The sequence below is a fragment of the Dermacentor andersoni genome, unplaced genomic scaffold (genome assembly GCF_023375885.2).
Source record: "Dermacentor andersoni unplaced genomic scaffold, qqDerAnde1_hic_scaffold ctg00000042.1, whole genome shotgun sequence".
NCBI classification, from domain to species: Eukaryota; Metazoa; Arthropoda; class Arachnida; order Ixodida; family Ixodidae; genus Dermacentor; species Dermacentor andersoni.
In genome coordinates this window covers 1408615-1428001 of record NW_027314756.1, presented here as the reverse complement: position 1 = coordinate 1428001, position 19387 = coordinate 1408615, and the positions used below count along the sequence as shown (strand labels likewise).

Below are 19387 nucleotides of genomic sequence, written 5' to 3'. Positions count from 1 at the left end.
ATTGACGTTGGTCACTCTCGTCAGCCGGTCCGAGAGCCCTTTCATTGCTAGATTGAATAATAGCGGGGAGAGCACCGCCCCTTGTGGGGTGCCCCTCTAGCCCAGCGTGTACCAATCGGACGTGGCCTGTCCTATTTTGATCGTGGCCTTCCTGTCTCTGAGGAAGGAGCCTATGTAGAGTGCAATTTCCGGCCGAGCCCCATCATCGATGTCATTTCCATTAGAAATCTGTGTTTGACCGTGTCAAACGCTTTCGTTAGGTCCAGGGCCAGTATATGCCCCTGGTGTCTCTGGTCATGCCGTCGATTAAATGCTTCTTGAATAGTAACATTACGTCCTGTGTGGAGAGGCCCGGTCTGAAACCCACCATGTCATGTGGGAACAGGCCCTCTCTCTATGTACCGCGATACTCTGTTATGTATGGCATGTTCCGCCGTCTTGCCCACGCACGAGGTGAGCGATATGGGCCGCATGTTCTCCACCGCAAGTAGTTTACCGGGTTTCAGTATTAGTATGACCGAGGCCTCTTTCCAGACCTCTGGTACTCGTCCCATTTTCCCCGCTCTGTTGATTTCTTCGGTGAGCTTCTCGACCGACTTTCCGTCTAGGATTCCCAACAGTTTGTTCGAGACCTCGTCCGGGCCCGTCGCGGAGCGTTCGTTGAGGCCTTGTGGGACATACCAAATTTCAGATTCCGTGAAGGGCGCGTCGAGTTCGACTTCTGCGCCGGCGTATTGTAGATAGTCGCCGTCGCCTGACGGGCCCAGTGGCAGATACGTCTCCGCCAGATCATTTAGGAGCTCGCTTTCCGTTTTGCCCTGCTCCTTTTGCTTGTGTAAAATCCTATCGATTGCCAATCTGATTGCCTTTGGATTGCCTGTCGTCTAACAGTTTCTTCAGAAGGTTCCAATTGCCTCCGGCTCTCATTTGTCCGTCTACCGACGCGCACACCTCGTCCCTCTGTTGCTTGGAAAGCTCGATCGAGTGCGCTTCGATTTCCCGGTTTAGTGCCGCTACTTTCTTCCGCAGTCTGCGATTTAGTCTTGCGTTTTCCACCTGGCCGTGATGGAATTCTTTGCCTCTACTAGGTGTGCCATTGTCGCTTCCATCCTTTTCACGTTCAGTTCGGTTTGGACGACCGTCGTCGCGGTGCTAACGTGCTCGTCGAGGGATTCTCGAAAATTGCTGAGCCTCTGACACGGCTTACACGCGACGATGTGCCTTTCATTTGGGCGGACGAGCAGCAGCAGTCCAATGAATTGCGCAAGCGTTTGCAAGAGGCCCCAATATTGCTCATTTTGACGAAGACGTGGACACTGAAATTCATACTGACGCCAGCAATACTGGTCTCGGCGCAGTTCTTGTGCAGTGGCAAGCTGGTGCGGAACGCACCATTGCTTATGCAAGCCGCAGTCTCAGCAAGGCTGAGAAAAACTACTCAAACACTGAAAAAGAATGCTTAGCGGTTGGGTGGGCAATTAGTAAATTCCGACACTACTTGTACGGTAGACCCTTTAAGGCAGTCAGTGACCACCACGCGCTGTGCTGGCTTGCCAACCTGAAGGATCCTTCAGGCAGACTAGCACGTTGGAGCCTGCGCCTACAAGAGTACGCCATTACAGTTGTCTGCCCATCTGGAAGGAAGCTCAGTGACGCTGACTGTCTGTCATGCGCACAACTCCGTACGACGTCATCGGACCCTGACCATGACTTGCCATTTGTCGGCGTTATCGACGCCATAAAAATGGCTGAGCACCAGCGCGCTGACCCTGAGCTGCTGCCGCTGATCGGGCACTTTCAAGGAGTTGAAGGTGTTTTACCCCGCTCGCTCGTGCGCGGCTTATCATACTACTTCCACAACAACGTCCTTTACAGGAAAAACTGCGGAAGCGGTCCCAATACGCACCCCCTTGTCGTGCCGTCGGCGCTGCGCCAAGACATTTTGCAAGCGTGCCATGAGCCATGCGTGGGACACCTGGGATTCGCTAATACATTAGCAAGGATACGACAGAAGTATTACTGGCCCCGGCTTTATTCCTCTGTACAACGGTACGTGAAGACCTGCCGCGATTGTCAGCGACGCAAGAAACCACCAGTCAAACCGGCCGGCTTTCTCCATCCTGTAGACCCTCCTCAAGCACCGTTCCAACAAATAGGAATGGATCTACTTGGGTCATTCCCACTGACCTCTTCGCGCAACAGATGGATAGTCGTCGCTACCGACTACTTAACCCGGTACGCCGAAGCCGAAGCTATCCCTCAAGCAAATTCGTATGAAGTTCTTTGTACGCCACATCGTCCTACGACATGGTGCACCGTCTGTTGTCATCACCGACCGCGGTACAGCATTTACAGGGGAACTTATGCAGGACGTTCTCCAGCTGACTCATTGCTCTCACCGCAAGAGCACTGCGTATCACCCTCAAACCGATGGATTAACTGAACGTCTGAACAGGACACTGGCTGATATGCTCTCCATGTATGTCCACGTAGAGCACAAGACGTGGGACGAGATTTTACCCTATGTGACTTTCGCGTATAACACTGCTGTACATCTTTGTACATTCCACCAGACAAACGGATCGACATTAATGAGTTTGAAAAACTAATAGACCAGCTTCCTGAGCCGTGTATTGTGGTTGGTGATTTTAATGCTCATAGTGGACTCTGGGGGGACTCGCGCTGTGGTGCAAGAGGCCGCGTAATTGAAAAATTCCTTCTATCCTCTGCAGCAACCCTGTTTAACAAAAAGTTCCCGACTTATTATAGCACTGCACATAACACCTACTCCTCAATAGATCTGGCGGTTGGTTCTGCAACACTTCTGCCATTGTTTGAATGGAGAGCTCTCACAGACTCCTTTAGAAGCGACCATTTTCCAGTTCTCTTAGAGGCGATACAGACGTATGACCCACCTGTGAATCCAAAAAAATGGAAGCTATAGATGCTGCAAACTGGGCAGAATTCAAAAAAACTCGCATGTATATCCCTTGAATCCATAAGGCAGCTTGACATTGAAGAAATGACCACCTATATAACTGAACACATTATTCATGCCGCGAAACAAACTATACCACAAACCTCTGGTAACATAGTGAACCCTAAGCCCTGGTGGAATGAAGAGTGCAAGCAAGCACGAAAAGAACAAAGCATGGCGTACGTTTTCAAAATATCCAACAGAAGAAAACCTTATAAATTTCAAACGTGCAAAAGCAAATGGAAGACGTATTCGTTGGGAAGCCAAGAGAGCTAGTTGGAGAAATTATAACGGCTCAATAAACTCATACAAAGATAGCCAGAAAGTGTACAGTAGGGTTCGAAGGCTGAAGGGGAATACCACACTACCCTTGCCCGTGGTAAATGACAGTGCTACTACATTAGAAGGGCAAGCAGATTCTTTAGGAGAACACTTTGAGCACATATCGAGTTGCGCGAATTACACAAAAGCATTCCTCACATATAAAAAAATTAGCTGAGTCAATACCCTTCTCCTTCCGAAAATCCCATAGCGATGGGTACAATTGCCCATTCACGATGCAAGAATTAAAAATAGCTTTGCGCAACTGCAAAAACTCTGCGCCAGGATTAGACAGTATTAATTACGAGATGGTCAAGCACCTACCCGAGGAAACACTTGAATACCTCTTATACCTGTTCAATAAAATTTTCTGCAGGGGTCGATTGCCGTCCTGTTGGAAGGAAGCTATAGTAGTACCAATATTAAAGCATGGAAAAGACCCCTCTTGTGTACAGAGCTACAGGCCTATCGCTCTAACAAGCTGTGTATGTAAAGTATTTGAAAAAATGACAAACCGCCGATTAATGTACTTCTGAATTCTGGATCCCCACCAAGCCGGTTTTAGACCAGGAAGGTGCACAACAGATAGCCTAGTTCTACTTGAGAGTTATATACGAGACGCATTTGTTCATAAGCAATACTGTCTATCAGTATTTTTTGATCTCGAAAAAGCTTATGACACTACCTGGAGGTATGGCATATTGCAAGACCTCGCGTCGTATGGCGTGTCAGGCAACATGTTTAACATGATAAAAAGCTATCTGTCCGAACGAAAGTACAGAGTAAGGGTGGGAACTGCAGTGTCGAGAGTCTTTGTGCAAGAAAACGGTGTACCACAAGGAGTACTCAGCTGCACACTATTCTTAGTTAAAATGAACACACTACAAAACACTCCCACAATTTATATCCTACTCAGTCTATGTAGATGATATACAGATAAGCTTTAAATCATGCAATCTGTCCATATGCGAGAGGCAGATTCAGCTGGGAGTGAACAGGCTTTCAAAATGGGCTCACAAGAATGGCTTTCGCTTTAATGAAGAAAAGACGACATGCGTGTTATTTTCTCGGAAAAGAGGCATACATCCTGAACCGAGTATTACGATGAACGGGTATGTGCTTAGTGTGAAAAAGGAGCAGAAATTTCTTGGCGTTATATTGAATGATAAGCTCTCGTTTGTGCAACATATAAAAAACATAAAAATGAAATGCTTAAAAACTATGAATATCCTCAAAATTCCTTCGCACCAGTCGTGGGGAACTGACAAGAAATGCTTGCTCTCGCTGTATAACAGTTTGATTAGAACACGTATCGATTACGGGAACATTGTTTACCAATCAGCTTCACGTTCTGTTTTAAAAATCCTGGATCCTCTACATCACCTTGGCATGCGACTAGCCCTAGGTGCATTCCGTACTAGCCCTGTTCCAAGTTTGCACGTAGAAGCTAATCAGTGGAACCTAGACCGACAACGTAAGTATTGTAGTTTTATGTACGCACTTAAGATTAGTTCCAACCGAGAACACCCGTGTTACAAAATGTTGAAGAGCACAGAAACGCAAACCCTCTTTGCAAAGCGGCCATCATTAGCAAAGCCATTTCCATTGAAAGCACTGTCGCTATGTCAAGAAAACAACATATTGCTGTCGGACGTTCACCTACATAACACTAACGAGTTAGTAGCACCATGGGAATCAGTCACCATACATTGTGACTTCTCGTTCACAGAAACAAACAAAAAGCATACACCCCAAGAAGCTATAAAACACTTCTTATCACTACAGAGTAAGTACAAGTGTCCAGAATTTTACACTGATGCTTCAAAAACTGCTGAAACATCATGTGCTGCAATCGGTCCAGATTTTGTAGCCCATTTAAGATTAAACAAATACACAAGTATCTTCACTGCTGAAGCACACGCTATACTCCTCGCAGTTAAAGAAATAACAACAAAACAGATCAATCAATCGATAATATATACAGATGCCTTAAGTGTGGTCCGGTCAATACACCTTGGAAAACAAAGAAAGAATCCGGTGATAAACACTCTCATCAGCAGCTTAACTTTAGCCTACAAGAGAGGGCTACATATTATAATCTGCTGGGTACCTGGCCATACTAGTATACCTGGTAATGAAGCGGCAGACGCAAATGCGGCCTTAGCAGGTCTAAGGCTTCAAATAGATGTAAGTTATGTTCCATATACAGATATGAAACCGGTCGTTCGAGGAATACTGCGTGACGCATGGCAAGAAGCTTGGGACACAGAAAATAACAACAAACTTCACATCATCTAACCCTACATTACCCAAACACCTGTACACCGGCATAGACAGGAGGAAGTAATCATGTCGAGACTGAGGATAGGACACACACATGCAACACACTCATACTTGCTAGCCGGTACTGAACCACCGGTCTGCATTAGATGTGGAAATCAACTCAGTCATCCATGTTCTTATACAATGCCCTGGCATGGAAGCCACGCGAAAAAAATACTTTCCTGAACTTTACCGCACCAACTTACCTATGCATCCTGCATTTTTCCTATCGGCTGAGCCGATGTTCCCCCTCGACCGGTTGTTAAGTTACCTTAATGATGTGAATTTTTTGAAGAATATATCTTACCGCTTTTAAACTCTTCTTCCCTACGCTACCCGAAATCCGACATAATCATCTTAAATTCTCCCAAGAACAATTCCTGAGACCTTAGCTTCTATTACTTACCTAAGGGAAATCAGTGACCATAAAGTTATTCACGCCTCATTTAACATTACTCCCGTTCAAAGGAAAGTGTCCAAAAAACAATAAAGCTTTACGATAAGGCCGACTACGTAGCAATAAATAATGAATTAAACTCCCTCTTACCCACTTTTGAACTCCACTTCCATCAGCATACAGTCGACGAAAACTGGTCAATCTTCAAGCACAAAATTGGCGATCTAACGAGCAGATACATTCCAAAGTGCACTATCAACTCTGATTCCCAAAATCCTTGGTTCAATAAAATGCTCAAAAGACTAAAAAATAAAAAACAGCGGCTGTACCGTGCAGCTAAACTTAGACCCAGCTCTTCTGCATGGGAAAAATACTACAGCGCTGAAGATGCGTACTTGGCAGCAGTGAAAAGCGCGAAACGTTTCTTTCTTCATAACGACTTACCTAAAATGATAACAACTAACCCGAGAAAATTTTGGAACGTAATAAATCCCCAGCAGTCGCACGACATCACCCTTACTAATGATAACGGCGACTCTGTTAGTGATGCTCAGTGTGCCAATATATTTAATACTGCCTTTTCATCAGTATTCACGAAAGAACCTGAAGATACATTCCTTTCACCACCCTCCATTACTGAACTAGCAATGCCAGCCATAATTTTTCATCCAAATGGCATCTCGTGCGCAATCGACAAATTGAAAATTTCATCGTCAGCCGGAACGGACGAAATTAACACTAAGTTTCTCCGAAACACCAAGGACATTTCATCCAAGTTTTTATGCTTATTGTTTTCTCAGTCACTCGCCACAGGTATCATCCCAGAAGACTGGAAGATGGGGAAGGTCGTTCCTGTTTTCAAATCAGGTAACAGAGACTCTCCACTCAACTATCGCCCCATTTCCCTAACTAGCATCCCTTGTAAACTAATGGAACACGTCATCTACTCCCAGATAATGCAGCATCTAGACTCTATAAATTTTTTCACTCCATCCCAACATGGATTTAGAAAAGGCTTATCATGTGAGACACAGCTTGCCATCTTTCTTCACGACGTTCATTCCAACCTTGATGCTAACGTACAAACTGACGCCATCTTTTTAGACTTCGCCAAAGCATTCGATAAGGTACCTCATCAACGTCTACTCTTAAAACTTTCCACACTAAACGTGCATCGAGAAATTATTGCATGGTTAAAAGAATTCCTCACACATCGTTCACAGTCCGTTACTATTAACAACTACTCCTCTAACCGTCTACCAGTAACATCGGGCGTTCCTCAGGGAACTGTCCTTGGCCCCCTCCTATTCTTAATTTATATTAATGATCTACCACAAAATTTATCATGTCATGTCCGTCTGTTCGCCGACGATTGCGTTATTTATGCCCCAATTACTAATACCGCTGATCAAGAATCCCTTCTGGACAATCTTAACCGCATTCAATCATGGTGCAATCACTGGTTGATGACGCTTAATCCCAATAAGTGCAAACTCATGTCTTTTCATCGTCGTCACAACCCGCATTTATTTACATACAAGATTTCCGATTCCCCTGTCGAACTCGTTTCGTCCTATACTTACCTCGGTATCAATATCAGCAATGACTTATCATGGCGCGAGCACGTAACAAAGCTAATATCATCTGCGAATAAAAAACTAGGCTTTCTTAAACGTCATCTTCACGACGCCCCTCAAAATGTAAAGCTACTTGCTTATAAATCATTAATCAGGCCAAAACTTGAGTATGCATCCGCCATCTGGAATCCACAGCAAGCTTACCTCATCGACTCATTAGAAGCTGTGCAAAACAGAGCCGCCCGTTTCATTCACCGCTCATACTCACCCTATATCAGTGTTTCATCTCTCAAGCTACATTCCCAATTATGCAGTCTTTCCCTCCGTCGCCGTATTTCTAGCCTGTGCCTATTTCACAAATTTTATTATTCCCAGCTCAGACAGCAGCCATACATCTGCGCACCGCCATCACGCACGTCTCGCCGAATTGGTCATCCGCTGAAAGTCTCACGCCAACGTGCCCGTACGACTACATTTTCCCAGTCATTCTTCCTCCGAACAGCAAGCGACTGGAACGACCTTCCCCATGAAATTGTAGCCATCACCTGTCCATCAACCTTCATAGAAAAAGTTACATCCCACCTGTCATCATGAAAAAAAATGTTTTACTTTTTCACGTTAAACCCACCCCTTATGTAAAACCCCCTGCAGGGGGTCTTTAAGGAAATAAAAATGAAATGAAATGAAAATGCAAGCCTTATGTTTTTAATTCCTAGGCCTTTACAGCCACCGCAGTACGTCACAGGCATTGCGACCCATTATACCCACTGACATGTTTATGACATTGTACCGCACTACTAAACATCGTTGCTGGCGCTCTTTGGCCGTTGTAGCCCTCGCGCCATAAAACACTAATTAATAATAACACTGCTGTACAGGAGACTACACAGTTTACGCCGTTCGAACTTTTATACGGGCGCTATGTCACGTCAACACTTGACGCCATGCTACCTCTGGCTGATAATAGCCCGACAAGCGAACACGCGGAAGAGTTTGTACAAAGAGCCGAAGAGGCATGCCAGCTTGCTCGGCATCGTATCCGGAGTCAACAGCATACAGACACCCTTCGATACAACCAGGGTCGACGCGACGTCCATTACAATACCGGCGCCTGCGTGTGGGTCTGGACGCCCGTCCGTCGCCGTGGACTCGGAAAAGTTGATCCGCCTGTATTTTGGTCCCTACAAGGTTACGCGCCGCCTCAGTGACGTGACCTACGAAGTCGTCCCCTGCAGTTCTGACCCCGGTTCGCTCCGTCGTCGTCCTCGCGCTGAAGTTGTTCATGTAGTGCGTATGAAACCATACTAGGCGCGTACGTGAACGCCGAGATGCACCTGAGGAGCTCCACTTATGTCGCTGAAAGAACTTTGTGACGCGACCGAGACGGTCGCTTTTCGCATGGGGGCAATTGACACAAAGATGTGGGGCTTCCGCACCGCAGAACGGCGCGCGCAAAGGTCGGCGCCATGAAAGACGATGAAGTGCGCAAGCTGCACGCTCTTCTGGCCCGCCCCGTAATTAAAGAGAAACGTCTCTTTTCTAACACCCAGTCTCCACTCTACGTTACAATATACAATTGGTAAACGAGTCTGTCAATGTTTGTTTTCCTATCCAGGTTCTTCATTTGGTAGTCATGTCCGATTGGAGCGACTCGACTGAGGCGGCCGACAGCGACACTTCAGACATCCTGCCGCGGTTCTCAAGGCCCTGGGTGAGTGCTGTCGTGTGCTGAACCTGACCGCTTAGTTCAGTGGAATAATTGAGCCGTGTTATGGACCGTGGGCATCCGGAGCGGTATCTACCGGCATACGGAAACTATACTTTTTTTTTCATGGGCGTCGCCATAGGATGTTGATGTGCTTTGGATCGGGTGGCCATATAATCCTTGGTCTAGCTGTTTCAGTTGTGTTCTTACAATTCCTACACACTATGTTGCGTAGACTGCCGCGCTATCTATGCAACAGGCATAGATAGTGCTCCGAATCACAGTGGCAGCTCCAGATCACAATACGCCAATACAATGGGCTGAGAAAAATGGCTTTCGCTTCTCTACTAAAAAAAAAAAAAAACTGTTGCAGTGCTATCCTCGCAAAAACGCGGATTGTACTTAGACCCGGTTCTAAAACTGAATGATGTGGCGCTGCCGGTAAAACAAGAATGGAAATTCTCGGGAGTAATCTTTGACAAAAAACTAAACTTCGTGGCCCATAGAAAGACAACAAAAATTAAGGCAAATAAAGCGTTAAATATTCTGAAAGAGTTATCCCATAAGCACTTGGGTTCTGACCGAGCGTGCCTCTTACGTTCGATCGGAACGTAGCATCTTACGTAGATCTTACGTTCAGCTTTCTGGACTACGGCTACGTAGCTTATGGCTCAGCCAGACACCCTTACATTGGACGACTTGATCCAGTACATAACCTTGTGCGACTGGCAAGTGGTGCTTACAGAACATCACCTGCCCCAAGTTTATACGTTGACTGTAATGAACCTTTCTTACAGCAGTGCCGAGGGTTACTCACTTTTCCTACGCACTTAGAATTCCTTAGTCACCGCAGCACATATGGTACAACATCGTGACACAATGCAACTCAAGCTTACACTACACAAATAACGTTATTCGGCCCCTTACGACACGAGGAATACTCTTGACTTATGATGTTCCTGAAGAGATCCTGGAGGTTGCTTAAAGGCCACAAAGATTGCCCCCCATGGTGGAATTTCATACATATATGTGACTGGACACTAACGCATCTAAAGAAAAGACACCCCACAAGAATACATAATACAAGAGTTCTGAGCTATTCAAGAAAAATGTAAAAATTACACGGAATTTCACACTGACGGCTCTAAAGCACAAGTATACGTGGGTGTCGAAAGTAGAACGAAAAATTGCGAAAACAGCATTCAGCATTCTAATCATGCCCTGCATTTACCTCTTTCTGGATAATTAAGGCTTTGTTCGCGATAATTTTGACGCCTTAAATATTCTCGAGGGCTAATCTATCACTTTAGCTTGATGTAATATTTGCCTTTAATGTCCCTTTAATAATAAATACTGAAGAACAGTGATTCTACTGGGTCCCGAGCCATGTTAGTATACCCGGGAATGAAGCAGCAGATAGATGCGCGTCCATGGCAGCGCACAAAGGCATAACTCGCATAACACTTCCATACAAAGACAGGATCCGAGCGATTAGTAAGACCCTGGCATCAAAATGGCAACAATAATTTAACTCGTGCATAAATAACAATTACATGTGACTAAACCCCTGCTTGGCGAGTGGAAATCGTGCAGTCACCAAGTACGGTTCCATGAGGTGATCTTATGTCGACTTCGAATTGGGCAGACACATCTAGCACACAGTTTTCTACTTCGAAAAGAAAACCCACCAGCTTGCGAGAAATTTCATGAATCACTTTCAGTAAACCACATTATTGTGACAGGCCCACGTACTGAACCACAGAGGCGGAAACATTTGCGCAATTTGTATAACTTGCATATACCTTTACACCCTGCCTGTGACTGGCGCAGCATGGCCTTAGTCGCTTTTGCGCCATTAAACCCGAATTGACTAACTTTGTCCTTTCTGTTGGCAAAGGAGTGCCGCAGCTTCCACAGCCTCCATCATCTCACCATCGTCGGCGCGCTGTCGCGATTGCTTTTTCGTCATGCCGTCTGTGTGACGATGGCGTCATCGTCGCACCGCATCATTTCCATCTTCATTCTACCGTCGTCACACCGTCGTGGTCACTCTCGTGGCGTGTGTACCAAAGAAAAAAAAATGTTGATAATTTGTGCCGCCGTTACCGTCATTCGTTTGGTTTTAAAATGCTCTTCGATTGTTTCTGCAACAATCTTTTTTATCTTTACGCAGGATGAGAATGCCGCCCCAAAGCGCGCGAAGCCTGAAGATGAAGACTCGTCCCCCTGGATGTGGTACTACAACCTGACCGCGAAACAGCGACGCGCCGAGGACGAAAGGATCGCGAATAAATTGGCCGCCACGGCGGCGGAGTTTCGCGAAGTCGAGGAGTTCGCGCTCACCTACGCGCCGTTCGAGTACCGCACGCGCGGCAGCTCGCTGAGCCCCAACACCCCGCCGCCAAGGGGGCTCCGCGTGCCGGCGAGCAGTACGGTCGTCCCGGCTTCTGCCGAAGCGTCAACCAGCAAGGCGGGCCTCCCAGAGCCGCCTCGTGAGGCGCCTCGCGAGCCGCCTCGCAAAGCTCAGCCTCACAGGCGAGTCTTGTTTCGACTGGCGGACGGCTCGGTCGTCTCGAGCTCCGACGATGAGGACACGCATGTGTCTCGAAGCTCGCGTAAAAGGCCAGTCTGCAGCGACGACGCCGACAAGTACGTCGGTAGCCCGCCGACGTCGGAGGGCCGCGTCGACGACATCAGTTCGGGCACCGACGACGACGCTGGTGCGAGTGGGCGCGTCGCGCAGCTTTCCACGGTGCGGGACACGTCTGGCGCGTGGCCTCGCAGCGTCCGGGAGGAGGACGTCGACCGTGAGAGCGGCGGCGACGCGGAGCGCGCCTCCTCCTCGTCACTCACGAGAGCCGACGTCATCCGAAAGAGGAGGGAGAGGATCGAAAGGCAGCGCAGTCTCCTCGAGGACATTTGCTCCGGGCGCCTCAGTTCCGGCGACGAATCGAGCCGGAAGCGAAGCTTTCGCCGCTCGTCCGTCGTAACGCCGACAGACCGCAGCGTAACAGGTGATGCTGTCTGTGTCCTTGTGATGTTTTGTTTCCTTTTCATTTTGACGGGAAACGACTTTGATTGAATAGATGTTCATTGAACAGATGGCCCATGCTCTATTGGGGGGAAAAAGGAAAACGCGGACCACGGTGGAAACACCTTTAAAAATTCTCAAAGGGGTTCGTTTGCTGAAACAGATGTAACGAAAACACGTTATAGCATTGTCGCTTATCTTTGCAACGCACCTTACTTTGGTATCGTTGTTTAGAGGAGAGCCATTACTCAATCACGCATGTGCCGCGTGCGCGGATGGCGCCGTTATGGCGCCACACATGACGCAATCGTAGCTAAATTCCGCTCGCTCGTCGTTCAGAGGCGTAGCTCGGCAATGCATACGTTAGTCCATCCGATAGGGAATGGTCTCGTTTGAGAGAGCTCACTATTCCACAGTACTGTCAAAAGTGATCAACAAGGAGAAAGTAAGGGATATTCGAAATTTTAACGTGAGAAAGAAGTAAAAAAGAAATGGACCCAGCATAAAATCAGTGACAAGAAAACTTGGCATAGCACAAGCCAAGTTATGTGTACTGAAAGGCAAGCAGGCTAATATCATCAGTAATCTCGAAAGTACAGTAAGAGCAGCGGAAGAATTCTATACTGATTGTTGCCATCTGCTAGCAGATGGATGGCATATTGTTGACCCTACTGCTGTAGATATATGTAAAACGCTCGTTAATTAATCGTTACAAACCAATTAAAAAGACCACAAAATATGTAAGATGCGCTTCTGAAAATTGCTGCTAACGACATGCAGTTGATTTCACCCGCATCGAAGGCTCCAATTTTTTTAAAACTTGGTGCACGATAGCCCGGACACCTTCTCTGCGCTCGGACACAGAGCGGAGAGAAGACAATGCCTACATTTGCACATTTTCTAGAAGGAGCAAATTTGCTCGCGCCCTGCATTCATGTGTTCCCTGTGACAGGGGGCACATCAGTTCCTTCGCTGCGAAACGTAGGCGTGCATGTGGCAAACAGCCTTTCGAAGTTGGCAAAAAACACGGGAACGTTTGCTACGGAGGGCCGCGGTGTAATCTCCCTTATAAATCGTATCTCCGTAGTGGATGCAGTCGAGTGTTCAACGAAAATTCGCGGCGATCGACACTAATTGAATGGTTGGCGCGACTTGACCGGTGGCTCAGTGAACCGTGGCGTTCTGCCGCTGAGCGTTACGTCGCGAGTTCCATTCCTGGCCGCAGTGGCTGATTCCAACAGTCAGTCAAGCACTTTTGTTATGGTGATGTGAATGACTGGACGGGCTTCGAGCATAAACCGATCCCTAGAGAGAGACAGGGAGAGAGGACAAAGATAAAAAGCGTATGCCTATTACACACCCAATGTTGACGTTTCTCTACCATCATAGTTCTCATATGAAACGACCTACGTTCCCGTGTTATCAGAGGAATTCGGGTGTTTTCAAATAGGGATGGGTGAGAAATTGTATTCGTCCTCTAATCCCAGGTCGTCTGAGTAGCGTCCGCAGGAAGCTGTTGGCCACTCCTTCGCCGACGTCCAGTGTAGAGGATCCGCTGCTTGGCTTGGAGCGGGGCCAGACTCCGCCCTCCTTAAATCTCTCTTCGGACGACTCTGCGACCACCAGCTTCATGAGGCCAGGGGCGAGAACCTCCAGAGGGCCTCTGCGCGTGTGGCACTCCACCCCGCACGGGGCCCCACGTAGGTTCGTCTCCTCGCGCGACATCAGCACGACCGACTCGGCCGCCTTGCTCGGGACGCTTGTCAAGGCAGCGAGTGCCGAGAGGAGGCAGCGCGCGGACCGCAGGTTGCAGGCCCTGGACCGCGGGGAGACGCTGGTCATCACCCAGCTGCTGCCAGAGTTGCAGGAAGGTGCGTGGCTCTTCGAGACACGTTGGTGCGCGCCCCTGTGGCGTTGTGCTGCCGAGCGCGGGCATGCGGGTGTGATTGCGCGATGACACGCGCGATGAGTGTTCGAGAGGCACGACACTTTCTCAGGGAGGCCTGGACGCGTCTTAGAGATGCGTTTTAACCGTGACTCGACAGTATTGCGTAGTGGAGAGGTGGTTTAAATTTTCACGTGCTTTTCAAGGGCGTCCTGTTTCTCCTGTTAAGAATAGCGTTCGTTCTTCGCATGCACTACAGTTATTAGGGAAGAAAACCGCGTGAACGCGCATCTCTCTCGCGACTGGCAGCAAGAACGACCATTCCCTCTGACGCTCCATTCGCAGCAACATTTGCTTCTTAGATACCACTATCGATTGTGTTTTACCGATTGATTGATTGATTTTTTACGTTCCCTAGCAACGTGGGGGTTATGAGAATCGCCGGGGTGAAAGCCCCTCTGGTGCGATTTTTTTTGCTTCACTGGGATTTATTTTTAAATGAGCACGGACATATTTGAGGCTGTTCACTTTTTGCGTGAAATGAGTTGTCTGGAGTGTTAAATAACTTCTATGGCACGAATGGCCCGATGTAGCAGCATAGGAGGTGGAGCGAGCCGGAGGGAGTATCAAGATGTCTCGATGCCCTTCTCCCACGTGACCACTTCTTGCGTCGTGGCGTCACGACACGGTCCCCTCCTGGGAAACTAAATCGAAACTGGTTGTAGAAAAGATATTAAATCATTTAGAGCGCTATAACGCTTACTGCTATTTCTAAGGTTTATAGATGCCATACTTTCATCTAAAAAAAGTAGTCTCAAATATCCTGTCGCCCCGCTTTGACGTGCACTCGGAGCTCAGCACACGAGTCCTACTTGCATTCAGCCTCTGGCGGAAATGGAACCGGGGCTGAGCAGCAAGACGCTAGAGACAATTTAGACAAAAGCGGCGGAGGAGACGAGCAGCACAGATGAGAGGGGGCGGTATCCAGGCTGGCTTTCACCTGCGCAGACTTTCGCCTCATGCTCGTAGTGAAAAAGCCCGTGAACCCTGGCTTCGTATTGCGCCACGATCTAGCAAGGGAATTTGACAACTTTCTGACTAACCTGGTGGAAGGACAAACCGCAGGCATGTGGGTCGATTCGCAGAATTTTCCTTCGTTCAGCAGCTTCACGTTGGTCATCCACAAACAATTGCGATCGCTGAGTGGTATTGCCGATTTTGATGCCCCGTCAGACTTCGCGACGCTTTGTCTATTCTCTATTTAGGACATGTGCTACTTTTTACTCATGTATTGCAACGCAGATGGTACACCATTAGTTTTCTTTGTTACGATATTTTGCGGCAAGTTGTACGCGTGAAATAGTTCCTTACATTATACAGAAAATTAATTAAAAATCTAGTAACTCACATTTAAGAAGTAACATTTCTTCAGATAATAAAGAAAGGAAATGAGGTATATTGTGACGGAAATCCTAACAGTACACTTATTTGTTAGGAAAAGTTTGCTTCAGTTTGTTTTGCTGTAGGGTTTCGCTGCAGGCAGGGCTAAAAGACGTGGAAAATATTAACAGAAGTTACTCAGCAAAGATTGTTCTGAGCGACGAACCGTGACATCTGCTCTGAATGTCATCTCCCAAAGTAAACGTCCCTGCAAATCACTTCTTTGCGATCCTCTCTATATGCAACTGCTTGAAAATCGCCCGTCCATTTCGAAACCATTCCCGTTGGCTGTGAAGGCCGTGACAAATAATCTTCAGATTAGCTTCAATGACGTGATGGAAGTTACGGCAATAGCATCGCTCCCATGGGATCTTCGCCCAGTAAATTGATTTTCCTTCAAATCCATAAATAGTAAGCACAATCCAAGTGTAGTGATCACACAACACTTTATTCTTGGAATACATGTATCGATCAATTTCATTTTTCTCTGATGTGTCAAAATCCACCCCAGCAGTATCATGTGCAGCTCACGATACAAGCCTTGAAAGCTGCCGAAAATTGAAAAAGAACAGCAGCCTTCTTACACCTAAAGCTCGCGGCATTCTCCTAACCGTCAATCATATCCTAGAAAACAGAATACAGCAAGCTGTTATATGTACGGATTCACTAAGTGTCCTAACCGGACTATATTCGGTTAGGCACTCGCGCAGCTCGGTTTCAGAGCGCAGCTTGGGCGCCCGTCCCTGCGGCGAGCGTCGGCGTCCCTCGTAATAGATTACGAATAGAACGCACACACGCACGCGGAACGCTCGTGCTTCTTTTAATCGGAGGAGACTCACCAACCTGTCTTAATTGTGGAGAGCAACTAACCGTTGTACATTTTACTAGAATGTCCTCATATCCATTGTCACATTTATTTTGAACGTATTGTTACACATCATATATGTTGTCACCCTGTCCAATTTTCGTCAGATGAAGCAATGCTTCCTTTTATAGCTGCTTCAAAATACTTTGAAGATGTGAAGTTTTTTTGCCGTATCATTTATCATCCGTCACTAGTCTTTCTCTTAGGTGGCCAAGCACAGCAATAGCATGTGTGTAACGCACACGAGGTTAATGATATTGGCCATAGATTTTCTAACTTGAGCATTTTTCCTTGTTTTGGGATCATGATTATTTATATGCGCTGTTTTCAATTGTTGAGCGATAGCGCCCTTCTCGCAGCAGTCGTTCACGTATTGGGTAATCTCCTTTATAGAGACCCGCCGGGGTTGCTAAGTGGCTATGGTGTTGGGCTGCTGAGCACCAGGTCGTGGGATCGAATCCCGGCCACGGCGGCCCCATTTCGATGGGGGCGAAATGAGAAAACACCCGTGTACTTAGATTTAGGTGCACGTTAAAGAACCCGAGGTGGTCGAAATTTCCCGAGTCCTCCACTACGGCGTGCCCCATAATCAGAAAGTGGTTGTGGCACGTAAAACCCCATAATTTCATTTTTGATATATAGAGGGATCATCGAGATTCCGCAGCAGTTTGTTGCTGATGCCATCGGGGCGCGGAGCGGATTTCGGGCGCAGGTACTGCAGCGGCTAACTTCTGCATACTTTACAGGCACGCCCAATTCGAGGTTTTCCTCTCCAGTATATTGCGGTAACGCAGTTTGCGCTAGGTTTCCTGTGTATATATTGATTGGACCTCTTTCAGTGATTCTGTGCCTGTGCCGGCATATGCGTGGGTTTGCTTTGGATGTTGTGCCTTTGTGCAGTTTTACCATGTTCAGGGTCAATCAAGTGCAGTAGTATATTCCGTTTTTTGCAGAGTTTCTTCCATTCTGCCATGATGAGGGATTTTCCTTTCGTGCGCGGGGGTGCGGCGTTTATTGCTGTTTCAAGGATATAATGCTCACTTCCAAGATTTTCCTGGGTGTTTGTCCAATGGGCATCATGCATGTTTCTGATAAATGTCAAATCCGGCGTAGTATCGATGCTGACACTATTGCCTATCCTGGTGGGTGTTTGTGCGTCCGTTACTAGGGTAAGGTGGGCCCTTTGCGCCTGAAGCCATAGATTCCTGCCTTTCGCGGTGTCGTTTTTGTACCCCCAGCATTGGTGTAGTGCATTAGTCCCCCAGTGTTACCAATGCCTGATGATTGGCTAGTTTGTTTTTGTCTAACTCTCCAAACCTCATCTTGTTGCTTCTAGGGCTGCTGTAAACATTTAGCACGAATAAACTCTCCTGATGTTGTCGTTTAGGGATTATCTTAATTAGGACGTGGTCCACGTTTATAACCCCTGTATCGTGTGTTAGTGCAGTTAAATTTCTTTTACCTAGGGTTGAGACAGGGGTTTTATTGCTTGCAGTACCATAAGTTTTATATACGGACAGTTTGGCTGGTCCCCCCGTTCCGTGCAGAGCGATGATGTCTGGCGCCTCCTTGTTATTTATGAACTGCTGAAGATTACTCCGTTTCTGAATGGTACCCCCTGCACTTCCACTGCCAATTTTTTTTAATGATTACGTGAGGCCATGACGACTGGGAACTAGTTCTTCGGCGGCCCTAGTTTCGTTGGTCCCCGTGGGCCTATCGTAGGGTTTGTGGATTTTTACCGGCCCTATTCCCATCGAGCGTCCAATTTTTTTGCATGTTCTCAAGCGTCGTAACCCGAGAATCTATTCCTTCCATAGTTTGCTGCATTCTTGTTACTAGTACTTGTTGCTGCTACGAGTAATCGATTTTCAGCGGGGGTGTGCCGCCATCCACCCTTATGCTCGTATTCTTTAGGGGAGATTGTCTCTCCCTCCACTCCAAGGAGGTCCGTGTCTTCTGCCGGTGTTGGCCCTTGGCGGAGAGGGGCCCAGTCCCTAGTCAAGCCAGGGTGTGGGAAACCCGCCGGCGCAGCGGGTTGTCGTATGCCAGCTGAGGCTTAGCTGGGTCGCCGACGTGGCCGCTCACGAAAGTCGCTGCTGTGTCCCAGAGAGGGGTCCTCCTGCCAAAGCCTTGTTGTTCTTGCAAGGCGTTCCGACGTTTCTCTTCGTCAAAGGATGGTTTAGTCTTGAAATTCCACTCGTAATCATGGAAAATGTACGCAGACCATGGATAGCGGGGCTTCTCAGCTTGGCCCCCAAGCGGCCTGAGTCAAAAAGCTACTGAGATGGAGTATAGTTCAAGCGAAGTCATTTTCCCAAAAGTGTGCCGTGTGGGGGCTTTGCCTCAACGTGTCTATATCTGCGATGGTGCACCATTTACAGGGGTGTAGTGTAACGTGCTTAATTTTCGAATATATTGACGCTATTGGAATTGTCAGTAGCATTAAATTTATCTACTTTGCCACGTATTTTGGCATTTTGTCAACCGTCAATAACCAAAATGTTACCCATTGCTGTGGTGCAGCCAAATGGCCAGAGATGGATAACAATTCGTTTGTCGGCGCCATAAAGCTCCCTTTTCCACCATGTTGCTTTCATGGTGTTCACTACTGCCGCTTCCCGAGTTTTTGTGCGAGTGGATGCATGTGCGTTTCTTTATCTTTTCTTGTAATCTCGTCCTTTGATCTCTGGTTATATATTGAACCTGTAGTAGCATGTCAAACCTTTCGTTCGTCGAGCCTGAATTATTAAGGGAGGTGGGTATTACTTGCACGAGAAAGTTACACATATTCAGCTAACAAAAACGCTAGTTAACTTGTTGTTTGGTTATTTTTAGGCACATATTGCAATTTATAAATTGTAGCG

At 47.3% G+C, this 19387-nt stretch overlaps 1 protein-coding gene across 2 annotated transcripts in view; it reads left to right on the top strand.

Moving 5' to 3' along the window:
* LOC126516588 (uncharacterized) overlaps positions 1-19387 on the top strand; it is an 82243-nt gene that overhangs the window by 16737 nt on the left and 46119 nt on the right. The window contains exons 2-4 of one of the 2 annotated variants that reach the window (XM_055064029.2): positions 9210-9305; positions 11473-12313; positions 13818-14201. In XM_055064029.2, coding sequence (XP_054920004.2) covers positions 9228-9305; positions 11473-12313; positions 13818-14201 — 1303 coding nt within the window. In that variant the 5' untranslated portion in view covers positions 9210-9227. Of the gene's footprint in view, positions 1-9147; positions 9306-11472; positions 12314-13817; positions 14202-19387 lie in introns of those variants that run through there. The other variant, XM_055064030.2, reaches the window with a different exon arrangement.